Below are 22149 nucleotides of genomic sequence, written 5' to 3'. Positions count from 1 at the left end.
ATTTCCCTTCAAACTACAAAATTGTCTATAATAAATTGTGCAGACTTTGTCGAAAAATATTGCAGTTAATTTTCTAAACTTAATCTTCATTTTCCTTTCTGGTGGTTTCACTTTTTGGCTTAAATCTACTTTAGTACAAGTGGTCCGATTGGTCCAATTTTTGGCCAGCGTGTAGACTTTTCAATTCTAAGCACAAAATGTAATATACTACTTTTTGGCGGAAAGACCTATTTTCGGAGTTACGGTCCTGCACCCTCAAAAAAAATCGCTTCTTTAACATATGTTCCAAACATATTTTGCAGGAAGCACATATATTATTGCATACTGCCGAAACATTAATATGTTTGTTTTATGTGAACATATTATATGTTTGGAAGCATTTTGAGCCAAAAATATTATATGCTTGGAAGAATTTTTCCCAAACACGATTGTGCTCATTCCCTAACATACTCGTAATTTTCACTTCCACGAAATTTTTTAGTTATTGGCACCTTTTCTGTAATACAAATAATGTTGAAGAAATTATTCACTTTTATAAATTTTTTAAATTTTACCTTTCGCCTGCACGGAGAATCGAACCGAGGACCATACAGTTTGTAAGCCAACACACTATCCACTGGGCTACGTAGCTGTTATAGTCTCCAGTAGATAATTATCGTTTTAAGTTACATTTATATAGCATAGTTTGCAGCGCCCACGAGCCCATGCAAACATAACATTATTTAACAGAAACATACATTTGTTTGCCACGTGGAGCAGTGGTTAGCATGTCTGCCTTGCATACAAAGGGTCGTGGGTTCAATCCCTGCTCCGACCGAACATTTTTTTGTTTTTTTTTTTAATTTACACATTTATATTTATACTATATTAATTTTTTTTAAATGAAACTTCGAAATGTGCGTTATTAAAGATTTATAGTCAGTAACAGTGCTTGATATAAACGAAATTGACTGATTTTTGGATAAAATATTATTTTTTATTGCAAAAATAACAATATTGTAATAAAAAACTGTTTTTGGACAAAACTTTAAAATTTGGAAGGAATTCAAAAACTAACAAAAGAAGAACGTGGAGTCGAGTATAAACATACATACATAATTTTATAATATAAACATAAATTTATTTAGGAGTGAACAGTTTTTTACTTGCATTTAACACCATCGCTCCAAAATTCCTTTTGTTTTTCTTTATTAATTCATTTCAAAGAAAATAAACTTTTTAAATTGTTTTAGCTGTAAAACTCGAACTTAATGCCCGCTTTTATATTTGATGGTGTCCGTCAACTCCTCGTGGACTACTTTTTAATAAAGAGGAACTAAAGTTTGTTTTTTTACATTTTACTGTGTAATTTTTCACTATTTCCTCCTTATTTAATTTTACTGTCCCAACTCTAAAAAGAGTATAGTGCCCTTTCGTTATTTTTATGAAGACCCCTGATTTATTTTAACGAAAAATTGTGCCCATAATGCCAAAATGATAAACAAAACACATGTTCACACATGCATAAAATGCTGCTCTCAAGGCGAAAACATTGCAGTTTGTTTTTCAAATGTCTATTCTCTAGGTTCCGATTGTCTATTCTCTTTATTCAAATTAAATAATATTTAGACTTAAGCATATCAAAATTTTTAGCCTTATCATAAAACAGTTTTCCGAAACAACATACAAGTGGTTTCACAGAAATTGTTCTTTTTTCATTCTCTCGCTTTGTTATGTTGATATCTTTCGTCAACCCTCCCGGTTTCCATCTCTATTTCTTTCTCTATACTCTCTTTTTGTCGCTCTCTGAATAAAATATCACAACATATATATGTTTACTCGAAATTTGTTAATTTATATATGTTTACATTCACACATATTATTTTTATGAAACATTCATGCCCCAAACATAATATATTCTAACATATTAACATAGATGTCCCAAACATTTAGTGTTAGTTTAGGAACATTACATGTTCGCACTTAAATATATTGTGGTTTAAAATAGTGCCCGAAACACATTTTGTTTATATCGGAACATATGAAAAACATATTTTTCTAACAGTGTGGGTTCGCGTTAGCCCACTTTGTACTCTGTCCATAGGCGAAAGTCTCAAACCCCGGTCTAAGGCCGGCTACCTGCCCCCTTTGGGTTCGCGTTAGCTCACTTTGGACTCTGTCCATAGGAGAAAGTCTCAAACCCCGGCCTAAGGCCGGCTACCTGCCCCCTTTGGGTTCGCGTTAGCCCACTTTGGACCCTGTCCATAGGAGAAAGTCTCAAACCCCAGCAGAAGGCCGGCCATCTATACCCAATTTTTAAGGGTCGGTATCTCGAAAACTACGATCTTCCGACAAAATTTTTACTTAATATGTACTATTTTTACCAAATATGCAAAAAAAACGGAATTTTATTGATTTCATGAAAAATTACTGTCAGAATTAACAAATATATAAAGGGTGGTTAAAATTTCAAGGGCCGATGTTGATTTTGAATAAAACACAAACTATTTAGGAAATTATTGTAATTTTATTTGATTATGATATATATTGGTATTACACAATTTTGTAAAGGGTGATACGGTAAAAATTTGGTCAATATAAACTTGACGTATTTCTTTCAATTTTGCATTTAAAAAACCTGAACACCCCTCATTTTGAAGGTGTGTGTGTGTAGAATGTTGCTCCTATTTTGATTTTGGAATTCACTCTTCAGTTGTCAAAATGCCGTCCAAGCAAGAAGAGCAGCGTATCAAAATTTTGCTCGCGCATCGCGAAAATCCGAGCTACTCGCACGCAAAGCTGGCAAAATCGCTAAAAGTTGCCAACTCAGCCGTGACAAATGTAATTAAAGTGTTTGGGGAACGTTTGTCGACAGCCAGGAAGTCTGGATCGGGGGGAAATCGAAAACCGGAAGCCGCTGAGACGACAAAGAGAGTTGCCGGTAGTTTCAAGCGAAACCCTAACCTCTCTCTCCGAGATGCCGCAAATAAGCTGGGTGTGTCGTCTACAACCGTGCATCGAGCCAAAAAACTAGCCGGACTATCGACTTACAAGAAGGTAGTGACCCAAAATCGCGATGATAAACAATATACAACGGCCAAAGCGCGATCCCGGAGGCCGTACACGACGATGCTGTCGAAGTTTGACTGCGTGGTAATGGACGACGAAACCTACGTCAAAGCCGACTACAAGCAGCTTCTGGGACGAAGTTTTATACGGCAAAAGGAAGGGGAAAGGTAGCAGATATTTTCAAGCACATAAAACTGTCAAAGTTCGCAAAGAAATATCTGGTTTGGCAAGCCATCTGTACCTGTGGCTTGAAAAGCAGCATTTTCATAGCTTCCGGGACTGTCAACCAAGAAATTTACGTGAAAGAGTGTTTGAATAAACGTCTGCTGCCTTTCCTGAAGAAACACGGTTGTTCCGTACTGTTTTGGCCGGATTTGGCATCTTGCCATTGCGGTAAAAAGGCCATGGAGTGGTACGCCGCCAACAACGTGCAGGTGGTCCCCAGGGACAAGAACCCTCCCAACACGCCAGAGCTCCGCCCAATTGAGAAATACTGGGCTATTGTCAAGCGGAACCTAAAGAAGACAAAAAAAAACTGCTAAAGACGAGCATCATTTCAAGGCAAACTGGCTTTCTGCGGCGAAGAAAGTGGACTGTACAAAATCTGATGGCAGGTGTCAAGCGTGAGGCCCGGCAATTCGGATTTGGAAAAGCGAAAGCCTAACTGAATATTTTTCCTGAATTTTATACTAATTGAACTTGAAAAAGAAATTTAATTTGATTTTTTAAATAAACGATTTCACCGATTTACACGCGTTTTCCCTTGACCAAATTTTGACCGTATCACCCTTTATGGAACAAAATATCGGCCAAATGGGCGCCGCGACCTCGGTGGCACACCTTCATCCGATGGTCCAAATTTTCGATGACGCTGAGGCATAATGGAGGTTCTATGCCGTTAATGTGCCGAATTATCTCATTTTTTAGCTCTTGAATTGTTGCTGGCTTATCGACGTACACCTTTCCTTTCAAATAACCCCAAAGAAAAAAGTCCAACGGTGTCAAATCACATGATCTTGGCGGCCAATTGACATCGCCATTACGTGAGATAACACGGCCATTGAATTTGTTGCGCAAAAGAGCCATTGTTTCGTTAGCTGTGTGGCAAGTGGCACCGTCCTGCTGAAACCACATATAGTCCACATCCATATCTTCCAATTCGAGCCATAAAAAGTTCGTTGTCATCTCACGATAGCGAACACCATTCACAGTAACTGCCTGACCGGCCTCATTTTGGAAAAAATACGGCCCGATGATGCCGCCAGCCCATAAACCGCACCAAACAGTAACTCTTTGTGGGTGCATTGGTTTTTCGACAATCACTCTTGGATTCTCATTCGCCCAAATGCGGCAATTCTGTTTATTGATGAATCCACTGAGGTGAAAATGTGCCTCATCACTGAAGATGATTTTCTTCGAAAATTGATCATCCACTGTTGCCATTTCTTGGAACCATTTAGCACGTTGTTGGATTGTGTATCTGTCCATGGTTCAAATTGAGTAAGTCTGAAATAGAGAAATGTGAAATAAAATTCGGAAAAAAACTAGGCGTTTAGGTGTGGTTCACATTCAAAATCGGACCTTACAATTTAACCACCCTTTATAAGGAAAATTCCGATTTTCAGATGTCGATATCTCGAAAACTAGGCTTTTCCGACAAATTTTTTACTTTACATTTTCGATTTAAAATCCCTGCTACTACACTCAAAAAATTTTATTTTTTATTTTTAATAACTTGTGCTAAAGTAGATTTGTTCCCACTTTTTTTGAGTGTACAATATTTCTGGTCAGTGTAAGTTTTAAATAGTAAATATTAACCAATATATTGAACTTCTACAATCATCGGTTGCAATATCCAAAGCATTGCTATTGCCAACTGATGGGTAACGCCGACACAAGACCAATATAACACGATGGCAACACTGTTACCACCATAAACTTGAATTGGTTGCTCGCAGTTTGTGGCTTAAATCAAAAATTAGTTTAATCGTGGCTCTCAAACCGAAACGACCAGCAAAACGGAAAGGTAATACCCCGCATTGTGTATACAACGACAAATAAACAAAAAAAAAAAAAAAACAAAAGTAAGCGCTGTCGCCGTGATACCGCCAACAAGAAAAATCTCCCAAAAATAATGAAGCAAAACAAAAAACCCAAGAAACAAACGTGAAACAAAAAAAACATCAAAATATTTGTTAATTTATTTTATGGTTTCCTAACTGGCAAATATTGATGGATTGCATTGCTAATAAATTATTTAACAAATAAAAATAGTGCGAGATCTGTTTGTTTGCTTGTGTTCCATAACTTTGAGAAAAGCAACAACAACAAGACAATAGCTTGGCTATAAAACAACAAACAAAAAAAACACAAAATTTTCATTGCCATTTTTTGAGAGTCAAATGCTTGTGGGGATGAGCTTGTGAAGTAGATGCTCAATCTATCTGTCTGTCTGTTAGTGACTGTGGGAGAGTGTATGTGTATGTGTGTTTGTTTTTCTTTCTAGATGTAAAACTGTATTTTTGTTTTTGTATGTAAGAAATGATTGTTGTTGCTGTTACTATTGTAATTGGCAGAATGCATAGTGCAACCATCTGACAAGGTAATTCAGTAAATTTTGTTGGCCAAGATCATTCTCTCAGTTATTGCTCATCATGTCTATTCATAGATCAGAGATCTAATAACAAAAACAAAAATGTTTAAGAGTATGTATGATTTTCGTTTATATTCCATTTAACTTCAATCTAGTTTTTAAATTGGCTTTATTAAACTTTGTTGTATTTTTTTTACTGAATTTCAAGAGTCATTATGCTTTATTGTCAACACTGACCATTTTTAGGTATTGCTGGTTATTAACTTCGATTTTTTTTTTGGTCAAATGAAACTAATCGCCTACAACGAACAAAAAATTTGAAATTGTCGCAAAAAAAAAACGTACTGAGACAATGACCATGTTTTGAATTCATAATCCGCAATAATTAAGTCCTATTTCAAACAAGTGTATACTGCTCAAAAAATAAATAAGACAGTTGGCAAGGGAAAAGGAATTTGGAGTTTGGCAGACGTTTTGTTTTTTAGAAATGCACCTTTAATGAGGTTTCGTTGAAGTGGTACTCTAATGGAAAGTAATACCACAATATTGCGATACTAAAACATTCATTTAATTTTTCTTTCAAGATTCAATTTTTCTTCAATATATTTAGCTGCTTGGGATTTACATTCCATGTGGTTATTATCATTAAAATCAGATGGTGAACAAGTGGGCCATTCTGAATCCTTCTGACTGTACTTCGTAAAGAAAACATTTTGTAGTACATATCAATCTAGCCGATTTACAACTCTTGAAAAAAAATTCTACCAAAATTTAAGACATTAAAAAATCTTATTTTGAAGTTTTTGATAAAATCTCTGCACAGAAAAAAAAATATCACCAAACTATTTCGAATTAAAAAGTTGATTGAGGTTAAAAAATTTTCAATTAATAAATTTATTGATACAATTAATTTTTTAATCGAGATAGAAAAAGAATTAATTAAATCAATGATTGAAAATTTTTACATTTTTAGTTAAAAAAAATAATTGATACTGCACAAGTGTGTGGGGGATTGCAAAAAATGACAATGGAGAACCAATGTGATAGATGAAATCCCCTGTATGAGATGAGTGGACTGTATAAGGTTGTCATTATTCATTAAAATTCAAATTCATAAAAATTCATTAAAATGTTTGGCAAAACTATGAAGTTTGTCCAGATACAATTAACTTTTAAAACAAACGCGGAAGACTAAGTCCCTTAAACAAATGATGGAAATTTTTTTAATTTTCAAATAAAAATTTATTTCAAACAATAAATTTTTTAATCAAACTAAAAACACAAAGTCAGATAAAAAAGTAATTGAAAATAGTCACGTTTATAATTCAAGAAATTAATTGAGTTTTGCAATCAACATCAATTAAGCTTTTAATTTAATCAATTTCAAAATTAATGCTCAAATCAAACCAATAATTTTTTAATCAAATATTTTTTTTATGCCCAATTAAAACTGTGATTGATGCTATCATTTTCGTGATTGAAGACATTTCAATTAAAAAATTAATTGGATCAATTAATTTAGTGTTGTTTCTTCGAATGAATGAATGACCCTTACTATTAGCGACATTTTTTTCTGGGTGTATAAATACCCTTGAATTGTAAATATGTAGAATTTTATAAGTTTTAACGATTTTTGCTTGCACCAACAAGTGAAAATTGTACTTTTACAAAAGGGGAGCACTTACTCACTATGGACTTTGATAGTATGCATTAACACGAAAATTAAAAATTTTAAAGATATTGAATTATAAAAAAATTTCTCATAATTTTATTTCCATAGAAAGTTTTGTAAAATTTTTATTTCTGTAGAACATTTTGTCAAACTTTTATTTCTATAGAAAATTTTTTCAAAATTTTATTTATAACAAATTTTGTCAAAACTTTATTCATATAGAACATTTTGTCAAAATTTTATTTCTATAGAAAATTTTCTCAAAATTTTATATCTATAGAAAATTTTGTAAAAATTTTATTTCTTTAAAAAATTTTGTCAAAATATTATTTCTTCAGAAAATTTTCTCGAAATTTTATTTCTATAGAAAATTTTCTCAACATTTTATTCCTATAGAAAATTTTTTCAAAGCTTTATTTCTATAGAAAATTTTCTCAAAATTTTATTCGTATAGAAAATGTTCTCAAAATTGTATTCGTATAGAAAATTTTGTCAAAATTGTATTTCTATCGAATATTTCTTCAAAATTTTATATCTATAGAAAATTTTGTCAAAATTTTATTTCTATAGAAAATTTAGCCAAAATTGTAGTTCTATAGAAAATTTTCTCAAAATTTTATTTCTGTAGAAAATTTTCTCAACATTTTATTTCTGTAGAAAATTTTCTCAACATTTTATTCATATAGAAAATTTTGTCAAAATTTTATTCATATAGAAAATTTTGTCAAAATTTTATTCATATAGAAAATTTTGTCAAAATTTTATTTCTATAGAAAATTTTCCCAAAATTTTATTTCTATAGAAAATTTCTTCAAAATTTTATTTCTTTAAAAAATTTTGTCAAAATATTATTTCTTCAGAAAATTTTCTCAAAATTTTATTTCTATAGAAAATTTTCCCAAAATTTTATTCCTACAGAAAATTTTCTCAAAGCTTTATTTCTATAGAAAATTTTCTCAAAAGTTTATTCGTATAGAAAATTTTGTCAAAATTTTATTTCTATAGAAAATTTCTTCAAAATTTTATATCTATAGAGAATTTTATTTCTATAGAAAATTTTGTCAAAATTTTATTTCTTTAGAAAATTTAGTCCAAATATTATTTCTTCAGAAAATTTTCTCAAAATTATATTTCTTTAGAAAATTTTGTCAAAATTTTATTTCTTTAGAAATTTTTGTCAAAATTTTATTTCTATAGAAAATTTCTTCAAAATTTTATTTCTATAGAAAATTTCGCCAAAATTTTATTTCTATAGAAAATTTTCTCAAAATTTTATTTCTATAGAAAATTTTCTCAAAATTTTATTTCTATAGAAATTTTTTCAAAGTGTTATTTCTGTAGAAAATTTTGTCTAAATTTTATTTCTATAGAAAATTTTCACACTGAAAAAAATATTTATGTGATATTAAAAATGTTAAGTTCAAATTTCTTTAAAATAATTAATTAATTAAAATTAAGTTTATAATCTTTGCTTCAAAAATTGTTTCATTAAATTTAGGACACACATTTTGTAAATTTGCGTCCTTCCGTTAAAGTCCCATGTCTTTGAACTAAGGCTAATTTTTCTTAAAGTAAAGAAATACATTTTTGATTTAAAGAAATTGTCCTTCAATTAACTGAAATGTTGAAACTTTAGATTTAAGATAAAGTATCTGTTATAATTTGGATTTTTATTAATAATTATTAATAAACCACAAAAAGAGAATGAAAATTTGATAAATGAGATCTGTATCCTATTTTTAATTTTATTGGTCCTAGATTTAAGGTCGCTAAAAAATTTCTTTATTTTAAAGAAGCCGCTTCTTTGGCTTGGAATCAATACCAAAATCTTTAAGGGAAGGTCCAAATCTTTGGATCCAAGTAAACTTTTTTTTTTTTGAGTGTATAGAAATAGTTCTCAAAATTTTATATCTTTAGAAAACTTTGTCAAAATTTTATTTCTATAGAAAAATTTCTCAAAATTTTATATCTATAGAAAACTTTGTCAAAATTTTATTTCTATAGAAAATTTTTTTCAAAAGGGTTATTTCTATAGAAAATTTTGTTAACATTTTATTTCTATAGACAATTTTGTCAAAATTTTATTTCTATAGAAAATTTCCTCAAAATTTTATTCCAAGGAAAATTTTGTCAAAATTTTATTTCTTTAGTAAATTTTCCCAAAATTTTATTTCTATAGAAAACTTCCTCAAAATTTTATTTCTATAGTAAATTTTCCCAAAATTTTATTTCTATAGAAAACTTCCTCAAAATTTTATTTCTAAAGAAAATTTTGTCAAAATGTTATATCTATAGAAAATTTTTTCAAAATTTTATTTCTATAGAAAATTTTGTCAAAATTTTATTTCTATAGAAGATTTTGTCAACATTTAATTTCTTTTATAAAATTTTGTCAAAATTTTATTTCTTTAGAAGATTTAGTCCAAATATTATTTCTTCAGAAAATTTTCTCAAAATTTTATTTCTTTAGAAAATTTTGTCAAAATTTTATTTCTTTAGAAATTTTTGTCAAAATTTTATTTCTATAGAAAATTTCTTCAAAATTTTATTTCTATAGAAAATTTCGCCAAAATTTTACTTCTATAGAAAATTTTCTCAACATTTTATTTCTATAGAATATTTTTTAAAATGTTATTTCTGTAGAAAATTTTGTCAAAATTTTATTTCTATAGAAAATTTTCACACTGAAAAAATATTTACGTGATATTAAAAATTACGCGAAATTTACGAAATATTAAGTACAAATTCCTTTAAAATAATTAATTAATTAAAATAAAGTTTATAATCTTGGCGTCAAAAATTGTTTTATTAAATTTAGGACACAAATTTTGTAAATTTTCATCCTTCCGTTAAAGTCCCATGTCTTCGAACTAAGGCTAATTTTTCTTAAAGTAAAGAAACACATTTTTGATTTAAAGAAATTGTCCTTCAATTAACTGAAATATTGAAACTTTAGATTTAAGATAAAAACGCTTCAAATATAGTCTAAGACTTATTTTGAGGATTTAGCGTCTTTAGTTTAAAGTTTTTTTTTGGAATAAGGAAAACCTTTTTTACTTTGAAGTATCTGTTATAATTTGAATTTTTAAACTGGCATTTGCCTGTACGTGAGTACCTTTATTAATAAACCGCGAAAAAAGAATGCAAATTTGATAAATGAGATCTGTATCCTATTTTTAATTTTATTGGTCCTAGATTTAAGGTCGCTAAAAAAAATTCTTTATTTTAAAGAAACCGCTTCTTTGGCTTGGAATCAATACCAAAATCCTTAAGGGAAGGTCCAAATCTTTGGATCCAAGTAAACTTTTTTTTGAGGGTATAGAAATAGTTGTCAACATTTTAGTTTATAGAAAAACTTCTCAAAATTTTATTTCTATAGAAAATTTTGTCAAAAGGGTTATTTCTATAGAAAATTTTGTCAACATTTTATTTCTATAGAAAATTTTGTCAAAATTTTATTTCTATAGAAAATTTCCTCAAAATTTTATTCCTATGGAAAATTTTGTCAAAATTTTATTTCTATAGTAAATTTTCCCAAAATTTTATTTCTATAGAAAATTTTCTCAAAATTTTATTTCTATAAAAAACTTCCTCAAAATTTTATTTCTATGGAAAATTTTGTCAAAATTTTATTTATATAGAAAATTTTCTCAAAATTTTTTTTCTATAGAAAATTTGCTCAAGATTTTGTTTCTATAGAAAATTTTTTTAAAATTTTATATCTATAAAAAGTTTTGTCAAAATTTTATATCTATAAAAAGTTTTGTCAAAATTCTAGTTCTTTAGAAAATTTTGTCAAAATTTTAGTTCTATAGAAGATTTTGTCAACATTTAATTTCTTTTATAAAATTTTGTCAAAATTTTATTTCTTTAGAAAATTTTGTCCAAATATTATTTCTTCAGAAAAATTTCTCAAAATTTTATTTCCATAGAAAATTTTTTTCAAAATTTTATTTCTATAGAAAATTTTGTCAAAATTTTATTTCTTTAGAAAATTTTGTCAAAATTTTATTTCTATAGAAAATTTCATCAAAATTTTATTTCTATAGAAAATTTTCTCAAAATTTTATTTCTATAGAAAATTTTCTCAAAATTTTATTCCTATAGAAAATTTTCTCAAAATTTTATTCGTAGAATAAAAGGAAAAATTAGACGTTTAATTTTTTGTTTAAGTTTGGAAAAGTTGAGCTTTTGTCTTTTTTTAATTTAAAAAAATTATTATTTGTATGTATAAATATTTTAAGAGGTCGTCTTTAAAGATTATTGAAATATCGACTTTTGCCAAATTTATTGCTTGATGAAAAAATTTTGAACTATTATAAAACATTATGTAGCCCAAATTTTAGAATACACAATTCAAACAATATTTTATTCCTATAGAAAATTTTCTCAAAATTTTATTCCTATAGAATAAAAGGAAAAATTCGACGTTAAACTTTTTTTAAAGTTTCAAAAAGTTTACCTTTTGTCTTTTTTTAATTTGAAACAGTATTTGTATTTATAAATATTTTCGATTGTTTGATTTTAGTCACTATAACTAAATAACTAAATCCAGCACTGAAAAAATTTTGACTTATTATAAAAGATTAAATATGTAGCCCAAATTTTAGAATACACAATTCAAACAATATTGCAGAAAATTTTTTTTAAAATAAAGAAATCTTATAAGTGTTGAATTTTATTCACAGAAAAAAAAAATTCACAAAAATATTTCCAATTAAAATTTTAATTGAGTTTTAAAAATATTCAATTAAAAATTTAATTGATTAAACAAATTTTTTAAATTAATTTTTTAAATTTTTTAATTGCAAAAAGCAATCGCAAAAATTAATAGTATCAATTAATTTGTTAATTGATTTCTGTGATTGAAGACATTTCAATTAAAAAATGTGTGTTATTCTTTATTTTTGGTTATTCTGAGATCTGCACTAAACGGGCTTTCAAGGTCTCTGAATATGCAAATAAATGACTTTATGTTATTTCAAGTTTACATTCGACGTTTCGTTGGTGATTTTCAACCTCTTTAGGAATGAATTTTATTTAAAATAATAATCTTTGATTTCAAATGTTTTTCATTAATTTTAGAACACGAATATTTGAACACGAATAAATTTGCGAATCTCCATTAGAGTGGTCTTACTTTGAACATTCTGATTTAAAGAAAAAAATTGTATATTAACTTCGAATTTCAATCTTTGGATTAAAGATAAAAACGCCTCAAATACAAGCTAATACTTATTTCGAGGATTTTGCATTAAAGTTTAAAGTTTTTCTTTTCAACATCGAAATCACAATGAACTGAACAGTCTAAGTGATCCTGTGTCTGAAAGATAATTTTTGACTGCTCCTATACAAATTTCTCTCATTGTGTGACTAGCTAACAACACTCGTTACCAAATGTATTACCGTATGGGTGAGTAGTAGTACATCATATGAGCACATCTGTTGTTGTTGCTATTTAAAGAGAGCAACAACCAATCTATCCATCCATATAACAAATCATTCATATGAAATGGTGAATACAGACAGACAGACAGACATGTACAAAGTAGCTATAAAGAGACGACCATATTGGTATGATCGACTCTTCTCAAGTGCTGTATAGGAGCAATAACCAAACGTGAACACATGCCAACCAGTCAAGCCAACCTACACTCCAGTCCATACTTCGAATTTGAAGTATGCGTGAGAGGGGAGTTCAAAAGTGGGAAATCTCAACTACGGTGGTATAAAAATGTTTGCAGTCTGCGTATGCTGCCTTGTATTTATGTTGTTGTTGGTATTCTTGTTGTCATCATTGTTGTTGTTGTTTGTGCTATTAGCCAGTTTTCGCTTAAACAAATATTCGCTAAAGTATTAGTTATGACATCAGATGTTTACCACATTTTTTGTTTGATTTGAAATATTTGTGATTTTTTTTTTTGAATTTTAAAAAAACAATGAAATTTGTTTCATTTTTTAAGCAATAACTACAACAACAATACATTTAGCAGCAAATAATCTGAAATGAGTTGCAATTATAATTCATGGCATAGATATTAAAATGTTTTTTGTTTTCTGTTTTGCGGAAACTGTAATGTACCATAAGTTGAGATAAAACGAATGTGTCCTAAATTGCAATGGACTGAATTTTTTATGGGTCGTATAAACGACAACTTTTTCGTATGGATCTTCATATAGCCCCCCCTCCACTCGAAACTAGTATGGATGGATGGCTGGACAATTTGTACTCTCTCACACCAACAGCTAACAGCGCAAATATTATCTCATGAGTCATAAGCTTGAGATGCTTAAGGTGTGTTTGAGGTGATTGGTGTTAGTGCGTGGTTTTTTGAACATTGATGATGATAGCCCCCCTCCAGTACTTGTTGTATATTTTTGTTTATATTACGTTGTTTGTTGATGCACTATATATAGCTTGGTCATTTGTTTGCATTTCTGTGATGTCCTCTTTGTCGCAGACAGTCTATTTTTATGCAAATTTACTTCGTCTGTTCAACTATGGAATGGTTTGGGGGATTATAATGATGGCATATTCCATTTGAACGTGATGCGATTTATAGGCGTATTAAAAAAATAGTTGGAGGATATAAAATGACTATATAATTGAGTGGGCTAAATTTCTTGTATTTCTCCATAAAAATTATTTGATTTGAAGATATTTATACTTAATTAATGTCTAGTCTGGACAAAAGTTGACTTAGAATTTATGCTATTTCTTCTTACTTGTTATAGATTTTAAGTAAAATACTCGATTATGTCCAAGATATATGGTCAAAGGATATATATCGAAGAGAGATTCGATTGATTTTGTATTTGTAAGCCAAGGTTTTTGCACTCAAAAAATAGTGAAACCACCAAAAAAGAACATTTCTGGTAATTTTAGAAAAGTTTACCTAAACTTTATTACAAACGCAGATTGCACGGCGATTTAACAAAAAAATAGATTAATATTTTTCGACAAATTCAAGACTTTTTTATAAATAATTATTTTTTCTCACTTGCTAAAGATTTCGTAGTTTGAAGGTTAGAAGAAAAAGTTGGCGTTCAAAGATGCAAAAATGTCTTTAGTACCATACGAAGTTCAAGATGGACGCATTATTGGTAAAATTAAAAAAAAAAAAAAACAGTTCTAAACGAATTTAGAAAATCGTTATGCTTAACACAATAATTCCATGAACTAAACCAAAATTGCCATATGGAGTTCACGTTTTGTTTTGAGTAAGGTTATCGCACAGCCACTTTGTTAAGAAGATAAATATTGAAAATCTGCTTTTTGGGAATAATGTGGTCTCTTTTTAATCTTCAAGATCGACTTATTTGGAGTGGCAAAACCCAAAATTTTCGTTTGACGATAAACCTAAAATATACAAATGTAAAATTTGATTATACATCATCTCATCTTTAATAAGAAGTTGAAATTGAATATGTTTTGAAGTTCGAGAGTAACTTAATTTTTCCATTATAAGAATACAACAATTTATTGCAATTTGCGAATCCGAATATGAAAACATGGGGAAACAAATTTTTATGTAATTAAAAATTGACTCACATTCATTAATCGATGGTCAAATTGAAGTTGCCAAATTCCTACTGCACCACGCTGGTTTCTAAAAAAATTCCTTTTCAATTGATCGATTTTAAATTGAATTTTCGCACCAAGAATTGTGTAGTGGTTGTGGACATGCACGGGTATAGTAAACACGGTTGCCACAAATGGTAAAATTCTACCAAAAATTGTAGATTTTGGACAGTTTGGTAGATTGGCAGTATTCATGATGTTTTAGGGGTGCTTTAATTTTCTATATAAATAAAATTTTGTGAAAAATTTGTATAGAAATAAACACAAAAATTTTGTACAGAAATAAAATTTTCACAAGTATTTTGTACAGAAATAAAATGTTCACAAGTATTTTGTACAGAAATAAAATTTTCAGAAAATTTTCTAAAGAAATGAAATTTTGAGAAAATTTTCTTTGGAAATAAAATTTTGACAAAATGTAGTATATGAATAAAATTTTGACAACATTTTCTATAGAAATAAAATCTAGATATAAAAATGTGAAATAACATCTATAGAAATAAAAATGTGATCAAATTTTCTATAGGAAAACATTTTGACAAAATTTTCTATAGAAACGAAATGTTGACAAAATTTTCTACAGAAATAAAATTTTGACAAAATTTTCTATAGAAATAAAATTTTGACAAAATTTTTTATAGAAATAAAATTTGAGAAAATTTACAAAAAATTTTTTAATTGAAACTCAATCACAAAAATTAATAGTATCAATTAATTTTTTAATTGGATTAATTGTTTAATTGTCCTTCAATTAATTTTTAATTGATTTTTCTGTGATTGAAGACATTTCAATTAAAAAATTAATTGGATCAATTAATTTTTAACTTTTTAACCAAGAAACTTTAAACCAAGAAACATTAAGTTAATTAACTCAACGTTTGAATATTTTAAATATTTTAATTAAAAAATTAATTGATACAATTAACTTTTTAGTCAAACTCGGAAGACTAAGTCACTTAAAAAAAGTGATCGATTTTTTTTAATGTTTGACTAAAAATTTATTTCAAACAAGTTTTTCATCAAACTAAACACACTAAGTCAGTTAAAAAAGTAATTGAAAATAGTTAAATTTTTAATGAAAAATAAATAAATAAATTTAATTGAACTTTAAAAAAATAATTTATACTTGCTAATGAATTCAATTAATTTTTTAAACAAGTATTTTTTTAATTTCCAATTAAAACTGTGATTGATACTATCATTTTCGTGATTGAAGACATCGCAATTAAAAAAATTTATTGGAAAGCAAGTATATAAGGCCGTAAGTTCGGCCATGCCGAAGCATATGTACCCTCCACCATGGATTGCGTAGAAACTTCTTCTAAACACTGCCATCCACAATCGAATTACTTAAGTTGCGGTAACGCTTGTCGATGGCAAGGTATCTTAAAACCTCCTAACACCGTCTTCTAAATTGCATGTAAGTCCATACGTGGTATATGTTAAATAAAAAAAAAAACGATTAAATACGTATATAATTCAGTTTGATAAAATTTTCTATAGAAATAAAATGTTGACAAAATTTTCTTTAGAAATAAAATTTTGACAAAATTTTCTATAGAAATAAAATGTTGACAAAATTTTCTATAGAAATAAAATTTTCACAAAATTTTCTATACAAATAAAATTTTGACAAAATTTTCTATAGAAATAAAGTTTTAACAAAATTTTCTATAGAAATAAATTTTTAACTAACGTTTCTATAGAAATAAAGTTTTGACAAAATTTTCTATACATAGAAAAAAATTTCACGAAAAATTTTCCAATTAAAATTTTAATTGAGTTTTAAAAAATAATCAATGAAAAATTTAATTGATTCAACAAATTTTTTAATTGAAACAAAAATCAATCACAAAAATTAATAGTATCAATTAATTTTTTAATTGGATCAATTAATTTTTTAACTGGCCTTCAATTAATTTTTTAATTGATAGTATCATTTCTGTGATTGAAGACATTTCAATTAAAAAATTAATTGGATCAATTAATTTCGTGATTGAACCAGAAAATTTTTTTTTGTGTGTAGAAATAAAATTTTGACAAAATTTTCTATAGAAATAAAATTTTGGTAGATTATTTTTGGCTCGAGTGGCAACCATGATTATGAACCGATATGGACCAACTTTTGTGTGATTGGAGATCGGCTATATATAACTATGGACCGATATGGACAATTTTGGTATGGTTGTTAGCGGCCATATACTAACACCACGTTCCAAATTTAAACCGGATCGGATGAATTTTGCTCCTCCTATATATAATTGTGAACCTATGTGGACCAATTTTTGCATGGATGTTAGAGACCATATACTAACGCCACGTTCCACATTTGAACCGGATCGGATGAATTTTGCTCCTCCAAGAGGCCCCGGAGGTCAAATCTGGAGAACGGTTTAGATGGGGGCTATATATAATTATGGACCGACATGGACCATTAATAGCACGGTTGTTAAAGATCATATACTAACACCATGTTCCAAGCCAAATCTGGGGATCGGTATATATATATATATGTGCTATATATAATTATGGACCGATGTGGACTAATGTGGACCAATTTGTGCATGGTTGTTAGAGACCATATACCAACACCATGTACCAAATTTCAACCGGATCGGATGAAATTTGCTGCGCTTAGAGCAATCGCAAGCCAAATTTGGGGGTCCGTTTATATGGGGGCTATACGTAAAAGGGGACCGATGTGGCCCATTTGCAATACCATCCGACCTACATCAATAACAACTACTTGTGCCAAATTTCAAGTCGATAGCTTGTTTCGTTCGGAAGTTAGCGTGATTTCAACAGACGGACGGACGGACGGACGGTCATGCTCAGATCTACTCAGAATTTCACCACGACCCAGAATATATATACTTTTTGGGGTCTTCGAGCAATATTTCGATGTGTTGCAAACGGAATGACAAAGTTAATATACCCCCCTCCTATGGTAGAGGGTATAATTAATTGATACTATTCATTTTTGTGATGGATTTTTGTTTCAATTAAAAAATTTGTTGAATTAATAAAAATTTTAATTGAATATTTATTTAAAACTCAATGAAGACTTTAATTGGAAAAATTTTCGTGAAAATTTTTTCTGTGTTCTATCGTTTCTGTGATTGAAGACATTTCAATTAAAAATAAATTTCATGATTGAATCCAAAAATAATTTTTTTGTATGTAGTAGGCATATATTTGACACCTACTGACTTGGTCTGCTTCTTCATATTTCATACAAACTTTTAAAGTCTATAAAAAAATATTTTGTTGTTGCATTCACACATTTTTTATATTTTTTTATATTCCAAAAATTCTAAGCCAATCAAAACTGCACATCCATTAACGTGAAAAAAATAATGAATCATTACCACTTAGTATTCTGTCGGTAATACAATAAGAAAATATTGCAAAATCAACAAATACAGCAACTGCTGTTGCTAATTGAAATACCTTAGCTGATACATATTTGGTTGCTTAGTCAGAGAACGAGAGATGTATAAATAAAGATTTCCTCGAAATTTAATACAAATGAGGAAATTAAAACTAGACAAACACACACACACACATATACACTCAAATAAATCTTAACAAAGTTTACATTTAGATTTGAAAAGTCTGTAAAATCCAATGCTAGCATACCCAAACAATCCTCGTTTAACAACTTAAAAGAAACATTACTTCGAATGCAATATGCTATTGCATTTGAGTTAAAGCTCAGCAATTGCATTGAAATGGAAATTGTTTTATTGCCATTTTTTTTTACATGTCGTTGAGTTTGGGTTTTGCGAATAAATTTTATAATATAATATGAACAACAAATATAGAAATTTTATAATCATTCATTAACAATAAAAACCCAGTGGTGTGAGGGATCAACGAAAAGCCTGTATATTCGCTAGCCCTTTAGGCACTACCCCTGGTCCTACACAATACCTTTTACATGCATTTGGGTGGCGAATTTAACATGGGCTTGTCCTAGGAAGGGGTCTATCGATCCCACATCGTTTACGGGGGACCACCTACGGCGGCACCTACTCCGTTCAGCTCATAGTGGTACCGCACATTGGTGCCCAAGGCACCTGTCTATTGTAGGCACCACATGTGATGGTAGCTCTTAGTAGATACCACAGGGGTATCGCCATTTAGCCCTCGTATTAACCGTTTTCTTTTACCGCCCATTTATAAAATTATATTTTCATTGTTTAGTTTATATATACATTTATATTTTTTGTTTATATATTTAGTTAAAAGATTAAAATAATACGAAATTAATTCAAATTAAAGTAAAGTAGTAAAGTAACAAACATATATAAAAAACAACAAAAAAACTATGTATACATAACAAAACAAAAATTCAATCCAGTGTATTATAGAAAGAAAAATTAAAAAAAGAAAACAAAACCTAAAATAAAATCTTATGCTAATCAAATATTTACGAATATATTATTTAGGGCATTGTGGCAAATTTTTATTTATTTTTGAAATCGAAATACTTTTAAAGTGACGCTTCTTTTGCAGCTGTATTGCTTTCCGCAATTCCTCTTCCGGCTTTCCGGAAGATACTAACATATTCTTGTCTATTTTCTGCCAATATTGATTCGTTAACTTCCCGTAGCTTTTCTTCTGTATTTATCGGGAACATTCTTTTTAATGCATCCACGTCGTCTTCTCTGGAGCCTAGATTTAAAGTTAGAAAGATCCCTAAAATTGTTTTTGTTTCAAAGAAGCAACATACTTACCTTCCATTAACAATTAAATTCTAATTACAATTTCAACGCAATTAAAAAGGGAAAATCCTCGACTATTCTTCTAAACAACATAAAATTAACTAAAATGTCTGAAAATGTTTATTTACTTGTGGTTACTATGGTAACACAATATTCTGTTTAATAAATTTAGATATCAGTCAGCACGCTTACCAGGGTCCACCTACGGTACCACCTACCCTTTTTATCTCCTAGTGGTACCCTTAATTGGTGGCCATAGCGGCCGTCCATTGTAGACGACATGTGGGTAACCCCATTTCGTTACCGCATTATGCGTCGTAAACACTACTTTTATTTGAATGATTTTTATATAACATTTAAAAAAGTCGCCCTACTTATCCCAGATTCGAAGGCGGTACTTACTGAGCCATAAAATAAGAAATTAAAAATGTGGTGGATGTCAGATATAAAATGCAAAACTAACTGGAGAGTATACGAACCAAATCCAGGGCTAAATATGATGATTTTGCTTCCACCGGTTTATACCAAGATTCCTGAACCGATATTTTTTCAACAAAATGTTATATACCAATCATATGGTAGAAGTCTCAAAAATAAAATCGGAACGTTCGGCCAACGTTAGATCTGATAAAGCCTTAAGAATTTTACTTAACATGAAATACAAAACTCGAATGAACGTGTCTGCATTATGATTCATTGAAATGCCTATGCTCAATTTTGTAGATATTTTTTGATGATTCGTTGACAAAGAGGTAGGGAAATGCCACTCTAAAAGGGTTTTCTTTTAAATTCCGCCGCGTTATACCCCCGAATAAGGGATACCACATCCTCCTATAAATGGTATATACAAGACAATTGACAATTTCGTAACTCATTCGCGTTAGAACCATATCCCAACTATTCATACAAAAGAGAGAAATTGAAAAGCCAGCCTTAGGAAATGACGGTCCACATTGCGGTAGGGAATAAGCTCACGAAAGGTGGTGAGGAGTTATTACGAGGTCGAAGTTTGTCGTAGAAAAAAAATGGTTTTGTGCAGTACTATGAGGTAGCAATTTAGCTGCCGAATTAGGGATACCACCCGCTCCTGTAAGAAGTATCTACCAGTGACTATGAAAGGAGGTAGGAGTAAATGAGCATACCACTTCACCCGTCAAAAGTATGAATGGTGGCAAATAGGCGACCACTTCGTCACACTTTTGCGGCAATGGAATATTTTTATACCACTGGGAAAAGAAGTGCATGAATTGAATACGTAATTACAGATAAAATGTACTATATCCTCCACACAAGCATAGGAAATTTAGAAACATTGAAGTTGACAGACAGACAGACACATGACGTTAGATAAATAGATATATTTCTATGCCAAAAGTTTTATTTTATGCATATATATGTTTGGCTTAATTATATTGTTGTTATTTTTTTGTTTTGTTTTTTTTTTGTTTATCTATCTCTATAGTATAGACATCTAAAAATTGTAAATTTAATTTTAGTCTACTGCAGTAATTAAACGCCAACATACAACGTCCATCCAATAAAAAAAAACAACAACAACAACTATCTACCATTAACAAGTACAACATTATTACCATAACATCAAATTCTAATCTATAGCGTAAAGTTTTAGTGCATTTTTTGGTGGATTTTATTCTCAAAAAAAAAAAAAAAAACAAGAGAAAAAATCGAAACTGTAACCCACCAATAGAAACCAAAACAAAAGACTTAAGCAACAAACCTGCAGCAGCAGCAGTAACGGCAGCATAATGCAGCACAATAACACTGGAAAGAGAACGCGATGGCTATCGTTGCAGCTGCAACTATTATTGGCCACAATATTACTAGTGAATAAGGTAAGTTAAAGCTATTATGATTGTTTCTTCTTCATTTTTGGTCTGTTATTTTTGTATTTTTTGGTCTTTCTGCTCTTTGTTGTTATTTTTGGGAAGTTTTTATTTTTCATACCATACACAAAAATTACATTTTCACATGCTTTCTCCCCCTTTTTCTAGAAAACAACAACAAGACAATTTAAGACATTAAAGAAAACAATTGACTTGAAATGATGGAAAGTAATATTGAGTGTACAGAGTAATACAACTATTTCCTCAATTATCACTCGATTCCAAATTGTCTTAGAAACAAGAAGGGATATTATCATTGATGGTGATATATTAGAGAGGGTTAAAAAACAAAACACGAATAACTGCGGAGAAGTTCATTGAGTTCGACTGAGTATAGAAGTTGAGATAGTTATACACGGAAAGAAGACTGTACGAAATGGCTGTTCTACTTATTTTTTTTATATTATTTGACAAAGGGATATACCTCTAAGAAAATTTCGAGATATCTTGTACAATTTTGGATTTTACCTGTAATATAAATATGAAAAATCTGATTACTGGAAAAAAAGTAGACGTTTTGTAATCTGCAAGATATTCTTATGCCTTATAGAGATACCTTTAGAGATATCTTGTTAACCCTAAACCATATACACTTGCAATTTGGGAATATTTTGATCTGTAAT

The 22149-nt window shown here is 29.3% G+C and overlaps 1 protein-coding gene across 7 annotated transcripts in view; it reads left to right on the top strand.

Moving 5' to 3' along the window:
• Positions 1-4999: 4999 nt before the first annotated feature.
• LOC142242560 (uncharacterized) overlaps positions 5000-22149 on the top strand; it is a 122494-nt gene continuing 105344 nt past the window's right edge. For 4 of the 7 annotated variants that reach the window (XR_012724223.1, XR_012724218.1, XM_075314341.1 and 1 more), the window contains exons 1-2: positions 5000-5074; positions 21119-21475. Coding sequence is in view for 5 of the 7 variants with exons in the window: in XM_075314341.1 (XP_075170456.1) it covers positions 21389-21475 (87 nt within the window). In the remaining 2 variants the exon portion in view is untranslated. Of the gene's footprint in view, positions 5133-5626; positions 5651-21093; positions 21476-22149 lie in introns of those variants that run through there. The other 3 variants (XM_075314202.1, XM_075314295.1, XM_075314239.1) reach the window with 3 other exon arrangements.

The sequence above is a fragment of the Haematobia irritans genome, chromosome 1, assembly GCF_050003625.1.
Source record: "Haematobia irritans isolate KBUSLIRL chromosome 1, ASM5000362v1, whole genome shotgun sequence".
NCBI lineage: Eukaryota > Metazoa > Arthropoda > Insecta > Diptera > Muscidae > Haematobia > Haematobia irritans.
This window is presented reverse-complemented; position numbering and strand designations above follow the sequence as displayed.